Consider the following 8,508-nt stretch of genomic DNA (forward strand, 5'->3'; position numbering starts at 1 on the left):
CTGTGCCCATAGAGCACATGCTAACAAAACCAGGTGAGGCACTAGCATTAATTGACAAGATTGGGGTTATTTGCTGTGCCTTGTCTAATCTGTCAGTGTCTGTCGTCCCATTGGAGTAAAGTCATGGAGCTGTAGTCTTGTAAATAAGAAACCATGTATTATTCAGTATCATTTAATCTTTTCAGTAAACATCTTTTTGTGTTCAAACATCTTGTGTTCAAGTCTTTTCAGTAAACATCTTTTTGTGTTGAAAATTGTGTAGCCCTACTCAATATACAACTTTCATCTACATTCAGGCTTAATTCATTCAACAATATTCTAGAGATGACAATTAGTCTGGTGACGCTCCCATATATGGCCATTGAGGTTATTGTAAATGTAAATAAGAAACCATGTATTATTCAGTCTTAGTATCATTTAATCTTTTCAGTAAACATATTTTTTACAATAGCAATATATCACACAGCCCTACTTCCTCTAGTGAGTGTGGTCAGTGAATATGAAGGTGCTATAATGCGGGTTAAAGAGCTGCCACTGTGCAAATGTTACGTTCCCTTGTAAATATAGGGGTACAAAGGGAAGTAGCGACACACAACATAACCGGCCGAGAGAAAAAGGAGAGGAAACTGATCTCTGACGCCATAAAGTGGTCTTTTAATTAACACAACGAAAAAGGGCTCACCAGCCAACTTGTCAAACAAAGCTTAAGATAAGGGGAGAGCGACTGCAACCTTCCTCATGTCCTATATGGAGGCGCTGATTGGAGATTGGGAGCACCTGGGGAGATCAGAGGGAGAGAGAAAAAGACACCCACACACACCCAAACACCAGCACCCACTACGGCACGTAATAATAATGCAACAAGGAGAGAACCACAACTTCCGGGACCAGGACAGACCACAGGTGCTGGTAATCACGCCTTCTCTCCCTCCTGATCATCTTGCAACTGAAACTGAAAAATGGAACAGCAGACAGGGAGAGGAGGCTTTTAGTCACCTGATAGTTATGCACTATCATGTTCTTGTGGAAAAAAATGAGCACACCAACTCTTTATGACTTTTACCTTTCCCCTTGTAAGTTGCTGTCCCAACACTTCAGGGAGAACACAGTCTGAAGAAACGCTCAACTCTGGGAATGATGTTGTCCCACAGGTCCACATCACGCACAATTCTCTCTACAAAGAGGTCATTTTTAGTCCAGACAACAAAGTCGCAGTAGTCAACATCAACGAGGTGGAGCTGAGCCTGTATTTGATGGTAGTAGGCATGTCTCCTGTCCAGCTTCACAGTGCCCCCATCGTTGACGAGACAGAAGCCCTGTTCTCCAGCACACAGGCGAAGATTGGCCTCCTCTTGTTTGCTGTGTGGGCACTAAAAGTTCAATGAAAAGAAAAGTAATATATTGTACTGTAAATAAGTGTCTGCAGCTCAAAATGTATTGGGAGAGGATCCCCAGACTCAGGATCACGTCACAATCCTATACTTACCCGCTTTACTGTAGCACAATACTGAACAAATAACTTACCTTTATCTCACCAGATTACCAGTTTCCATGGCAGGTGCACGTGACACCTCCGTCTGGCGACGCTCCCATGTATGGCCATTGAGGGTTCAGCCAAAGCCCGCTGTCTTTACAGCTGAAACCCTGGTGGTGCAGACTTTGTACTCCTTCATACTGCTTTCGGGCAGTTGCCTCGTATTTGCATCCATACACCTGTCAGTCACACACACAGACACACACACACACACACACACACACACACACACACACACACACACACACACACACACTCTGTATTTTTATGCATTGAATATTTTGTGAATCATGTTTTATAATGAATTTAGTTATAAGTTACTTGTACTGTAACTTACTGATATACGTGATATAATCAGCGTATACCACGGGTAGAATTGTAAGTTACTTTTCACAACAAGTCGGTATCCCTCCGCGTCTGAGAAAAACTGTATACAGTTTGCTTTTCTGATTGGCTCCCTAATCCCTAATAAATACCTTGTTGCAGCTGTAGAGAACTTGTATGCCTCTGGGTAGCATATGGACTTGATCAAGGACTTTGATGGCTGTGCAAGACTAGTCTGTAGAACCTGTTTCAGTCTTGAGGCTGTGATCCTTCCTGCTCTTTGGCTAAACCATATTGCTGATAAGCTCTGGTTTCTGGTCTCCTCCTCTACTGCCTGGACCTGTGGCTGTGTCAGCTCTTCCTGTCTGAAGTCCTGGCATGCATTCTGCAACTCTGTTGGGGATAGCTTCTCTGGTGTCCTATACTGAGGTAGTGGTTTAGGTAGCTTGCTCACAGATTTAGGGACAAATTCTCTGTAATATGGTTCCCTGGACATCAGTGCAGCACTTCTTGGGGAATTTCTGCTCAAAGTCTTGAAAAACTGCATATACCTCTCTGATCCTCGCTCCAATTTTGAACCCTGGACTGTGGGACGCTGAAATGTGTGCTTCTCACCTGTCCTTCCAGCAATGGCATCATCCAGTTTTTGCTTTTTGGATTTTGCGGATGAAAAGTCTATCATCGCAACTGGAGCAGCAGGAATCTGCACATGTGAGAGACAGACCAACATGTATGTGAACATAAATGTAGGTGCAGTGTAACAATGAGACAGGCAAGGACGGCATGAACAGCTGACTGACCACTGGGGTCTGAATACCTTTTTGACATGTGATGGCATTAGCCACTTGCACTTCTCAGTGGTGCAGGATGCAGTCTCTCTCATCTTCACACCTGCTTCGATTGCAAACAGAACTGCTCCAACATGTGAGCAGGATTCTGACAAACTGTATAGACAGAGACATACTAGAATAACTAGATTGATCGTAAAAGCTAGTAATGGTATAACATGAATATTATAGCAGGCATTATTTTGTCTGAGCTTAAGTGTTGTGTCAAATATGCTTTGGGTTGGGATATTTATTTTATGACTTACCCAGCCATACAGTTACAGTGTGCTGTAACAACCTCTCCATCTTCTTTAGCTACAATCCACGTTTTTAATGGTGTTTCTCCAGACCTCTGGGAATGGTTAACCTACACAATTGAAGCTCCAGTTCACAACTTGCGAGTTGGTAACATACATTTAACAACATCACAAGCAACACATAACCAGATGGTCTTGGTAAAGAGGTTGTTTTTAATATTAACCTCAACATAGAGTGATATAAACAACGTGCAGGCTGTTCAAAGGCTCTGAGCTGTCTATACACACAAAACACAATATATCCTAAGCTAAACACATACCAAACATACACATATATACACACACAACACACTCACAGGCCAGTTAATGCTGAAGGCAAGGCGACAGCCGTAACACTGCCTTACATGAGTCCATGTAGCTAAAGTTAGCTAGCTAGATGTCTCCTAATAATGCTACTTAGAGGTAAGAAGGTATAGGTAGTTAACACTCACCCGGGCAAAAACAAGGCGACATTTGTTTAATGCCTCTTTGGTGCCGAGGTCATTCACCCATCCACACACGAAGTAGTTGAAAGCTTCCAGGCTTTTATACGCTTTCATCTGGCTAGCCGTGTAGTAGGAGGTATGAAGGACGAGGTAGCTGGTGATATCCATCGCCTGGACAGCGGGCAAATCGGATAAATCACGAGAAAAGTCGTTTTTTTTCAGCTGATACGGATCGTATCCGATGTGTGCTGTGATTTTTTCACGATATATGCGGCGTGCAGGTTCATTTAATTGTTTGACATAGTCGGTGTCCTCCATGATTCCTGCGTTGATGAATGATTGCGTTTTCACTTCCTGACCTCCACTTGAATTTCGCGCGTCATAGAAGTCACGTGACTGAAACCAAGCTATTGGCGAACCTGCTACAGAGACCCGCCTCCGTGGGGCTATTTCTCCATCGCCCCAGCACAGTACTTCAGTCATACGGTGTACTAGGAAAAGCATATATATTGCGCTAATTACTTTTAAATCTGGGTGCATTCCATATTTTAAACACACAAATATGTGACCCGCTCTATCGAAATCAGTGGGAAGTCGCAACGACTAATTTCAAAATAAACGTGGATTTGCGTAAAAAAATAGTTTTTCAGGGTTCGGGTGTTTTGTTTGATTTTAAATAAACAAAGTCTTGGCTTTCAGAATATGAATTTTTTATTTCCAAAATCACACGATAAATACATTTTTGAAGCTTGTAAAGGGAAGATGACACCTCTCACTCGCAATCTGCTCTTCCGCAGCGCCGCCCCCCCTCCCTCTGCTGAAATTATGAATGTAAGGCGTATAGTAATCATAGATAACACCGCAGGGTCCGTTACAGTTTGTTTTCATCTGATTTCAATTAAACAAAGTCTTGGCTTTCAGAATATTAAACTTGTTTGGGCAAATTCAGATGATAAATTCAGATGTTTTCCCCGGGAAACAAACACAATACACACAAACGCAAAATTACACAAACACACACACACACACACACACACACACACACACACACACACACACACACACACACGTATACACAAACACTCGCGGGCTTCCCCCAGACCAGCAATCCAAACGAAAATATCTTCCCTCCGTATTATTTTGATCATTTGCTCCGCTAATAACCAATCAGATCGATGGATTCCAGAGAAGAGGAAACTTTGAAGGCCTTTTTCTCAAAATGATGACTCGGTGACAGTCATTATATAATGTGACATATTTTGCTTAATATTTGGAGTACAAAAACAATCCTGATATCATTAGAAAGCTAGGAATATCCTCTTTCCAACAGTGTATACAACTCAAAATGTGTCTTCGGGTCAATGCGACTGGTTTCGATGGAACAGGTCACATATTGACAATTTATATAATTAATTAGTATTAGTATTATTATTATTATTAATAATAATAATAATGTTTTTGTGTGTGGTTTATGGAAGGCGGTGCCCTAAGCAGTGGCCAGCCGTCACTGCTTAAGATGTCACCAATGTTGCCTCACTGTAGATGTAGAGGAACCATGACAATCTGATGTGCAATTATTTATTTTATGTTAAGATATTCCACTAGATAAGTAAAAACTCCTGAAAAGTCAGGAGAACAAAAAAGTCAGTAGGATTCAACCTCTGAGGATCATGAATGTCTCCACACTCCATGGCCATCCAGAAGTTTGTCTTCATCGTTAGTGGACCAGCCGCCAACAACCATCAATACAGTGTCTATATTTACAATGAATATTGGATAAAACTGTCATAAATGTTTTGAAAATAATGGATGTGTTCTCCACATGTACAGCTTGAAGTACATTTCAAATTAAATCTTGTGATGTGTCGACTGAAATAAAACACTGTTCATGATTGGTGTACTATGATGTTTTGTTATGAATGAAGGAAAACAAATGCAAAGAACTATGCACTTAGTCATCAGACTGTTATTTTAATATATAAATAATTGCTCATATAAAACATATCAAGCCAAAAGACCAAGTGTGTCATTTCTGTGAGGTGAGTGACAGATGTCTTGTTTGGGCTTTTATGCTCACAGCAGTACACTCTTTTTTCTCCAGACAAAACAGAAAATGCTCTCTGAAGGGACCAAGATACACTGAATGCACTGATCTGTACACATGTTACCCTCATCATGTCAGTTTTATATCAGCTACATGTTAGGACTAGTGCTGTAATGGACAGTAGCTGGGATGTGTTTGTGCTGGTTGGTGATTGTATACCACAGCAGTGCACCTGCACCTGTCTTAACTGTAGCTGCCAAATATAGCTGCAAGGTGCCGAGAAAAAGCGCGTCAACCCGTGAACACTTCACACAGATACAATTAGGACTTGTCTACCCACTGAGCAATTTTGAGATATAGCCCACTTCCTGTTCCTGTGTTTACTGCCCATTCGTCACAGCCAAAAACCTTTGAATGGGAAGAAATTGAGAAAAATATCCACTGAGGCGGTGTCAGTACTCCAGGATGGAAATACAAAGTAAAATACGTAGTAATAAAATAATACAGTGTATTCAAACAGAAACACCAACATAATAAAAGTATTGTTTTTTACAGTCAGTATGGATAAATTATAGATTGATTGTAAACATGAACAAAGAATATGGATCTGAATGTACTGAGAACATTCATGCTCCCCAGAGGATAAAGTGTTTTTTATTTTGAAACTGTGAGCTGTACCAGGACAAATATTCTACCATACAGTAATATTAAAGGTCATGTCATTTTCCGAGTACATTAATGCTCCCAATCCCACCTTAATAATAATAACAAAAGTACCTATCCACTGGCATTAATCTCACAACAAGTCCTCCAACTCATACGACCAAATGGGCCGATTGTTCATGCCCTTATTACGACCAAATATGTTGTTTGTTCAAGCGCTTAATACGTCCTATAATTACGTCCTATAATTACGTTTTAAAGCTTTCGCCCTCTAGTGTTCCCGTTGAATGCAAACGTTACAGATGGACGTTTATTCACAAATAACCCTCTCTGCAAAATCCTAAATTGTAGGATAGTTTGGCCATTAAAACGCTTTTTGATTAGATTTCTAGCGAGAAGTGTATATTGTACTTTTAGAATCCACGTCCAGTCGATATGTAGGATCTATAGTTTGATAGATATTACGAAGATGATTTGAGGTATGCGGCAGCCTCCATGTAAAGTTACGGGGTGAAAACAGTATTTCCGGTCTCGACGTTTTCATAATAAAACCAATGATCAAATGATTTAACAGTGATATCTGCAGTACTCATCAACTAAAAAACATCAGTTTGTCCTTGTTAATTACTGTATACGACATTTATTGGTTTAAATTGTGTACAATGCTTTTGTGTTTTTCCGATAGGTTTTTCTCTTTCGATTCTGAGAGACACCTTTCTTTTTTCAGAGGTTTTGATAGGCTAAAACATCGATTGTTTTAGCCGCAATGCATTTCGGGATATGGTGTTTATATGATGTGAAATCGGATTATTTATTTTTTTAAATAAAAGTACTGAGTGTTCTTGCTTTTCTCTTTGGAAGTCATCACATAACGGCATTGTAATACACGGTTCGGCTGCATTAAATATTACACATCTGCCGTAGATATGTATTTATAGAGCCCTGATCAGAAGACCTTTTGACAAACTGTAAGAAATGCCGCCAAAACTGAATACATGACGTGGATCATTAATATATTAGCAATTAAACAACATCTTACATTTCTTTTCACACAATACGTCTCCTTGCAGTATCAACACTAATTCGGCTGACTTTTATATTTGATCCAATTGGTATATAGGTTATATTTACACCATAACGGTGCACAGCTGATAGAAAGGGATTCTTTTGTCGTTTTTAAAGATATTATTTACTACCTTTCCAACTCCTCATGCAGTTGACTGTTACAGGTCTATACAGGTTCATGGTACAATGCATAAGCTTGAAATCGAGAGACTGAAACTGTATTTTCCTTTACCGTTCTGTTTTAATTTCACAATAAAGTTAATAGTCATTATGTTTGATATTATGTTTTATTAACTAGACCACTGGTGTTTTAACCCGCACCGCCTAGTGGTTAAAGCCCGTTATTGAATGTTGTTGTTGAATAAGTTTTATTTGATGAAACCATTTAAATATTAAGAGTAGCCTACATACAACATTGGGGGAAAGTAGAAGGCATGATAGAAATATAGAATAGAAAAGATCAAGAAGATACTGTAGTGATCTCTACAATAAAACCGTTTAGTGCAGGACGATAGATATTAACAGGAGGATGTGCAAAACAGACAAACTAATAAGGCTTTATTCAAACATTAAAGAATACTTTAAGTTAAGGTCTTCTTTTGAATAAGAAAAAAACGTTGGGGTTATCCACAGATAAATATGAAGTCTGACAAAGTACTTAACGTCCAATATATTGCATAGTTTATTTTGGCACTTGACAATGACCTTCCCTGAATTTGACTCAGGTGTAACTAAAGTCTGATTTAAGGGTTGTTTATATTTCACATCATTAATCAGAATCTGCAAAGTAACTCAAATAAATGTAGTGGAGTAAAAATACCAGGTTAACCTCTGAATTGTAGTGGAGTAGAACAAAGTAGTACATGCTACTGTAACAAAAACATTTCCCAACTCGGGATCAATAAAGTATATCTTATCTTATCTTAAGATGATCGATGGCTACTGCCATATTTGCAAAATGTGCCTCTGAACCTATACAAGTGCATATTTCAGGCTTATCAATGAACAACAGAAGGGGTCACAGACATAAGACCAGCTGTTAAATAAAGCTCTTCTGACCTTAGGTGTCATGTGGGTATATTAATTCACCCATTTATTAATTATATGTTTTAAATTTGATAACACCACTGTGTTTCGTATCCCCTAAACCTCCAGGGTGTACACAGTTGAATACTGGCAACTTCTAATTGTGGGAAATACGTCTTATAAAGAGACGTGCCATAGAACATGTTGTGAAACACACAATAGCCAGCATGTGTAGTTTTGGAAAGTCTGCCGTGGTTCCATTCCATTTCATAGAGCTGTTTGA

At 39.4% G+C, this 8,508-nt stretch overlaps 1 protein-coding gene and 1 long non-coding RNA gene across 3 annotated transcripts; both read right to left on the bottom strand.

Annotated features, from left to right (window-relative positions):
* Positions 1 to 627: 627 nt before the first annotated feature.
* LOC117550416 lies at positions 628 to 1,535 on the bottom strand. 2 transcript variants are annotated; one of them, XR_004569640.1, is made up of 3 exons: positions 1,525 to 1,535; positions 1,064 to 1,370; positions 628 to 952 (listed from the first exon to the last, which is right to left on the bottom strand). It is a non-coding gene; the product is annotated as an uncharacterized LOC117550416 (long non-coding RNA). The 2 variants fall into 2 exon arrangements; XR_004569639.1 differs by lacking the exon at positions 1,525 to 1,535 and having other exon boundaries at positions 1,064 to 1,518.
* A 75-nt stretch (positions 1,536 to 1,610) lies between these two features.
* Positions 1,611 to 3,595, bottom strand: LOC117550467. Its single transcript, XM_034222901.1, has 6 exons — positions 3,434 to 3,595; positions 2,952 to 3,052; positions 2,676 to 2,802; positions 2,474 to 2,561; positions 2,011 to 2,251; positions 1,611 to 1,674 (listed from the first exon to the last, which is right to left on the bottom strand). Exons 1-6 carry the CDS (start codon positions 3,593 to 3,595, stop codon positions 1,611 to 1,613), a joined length of 783 nt encoding a protein of 260 aa, XP_034078792.1.
* Between the last annotated feature and the right edge of the window lie 4,913 nt (positions 3,596 to 8,508).

Source organism: Gymnodraco acuticeps, unplaced genomic scaffold (assembly GCF_902827175.1).
Source record: "Gymnodraco acuticeps unplaced genomic scaffold, fGymAcu1.1, whole genome shotgun sequence".
In the NCBI taxonomy this organism is placed as follows: Eukaryota; Metazoa; Chordata; class Actinopteri; order Perciformes; family Bathydraconidae; genus Gymnodraco; species Gymnodraco acuticeps.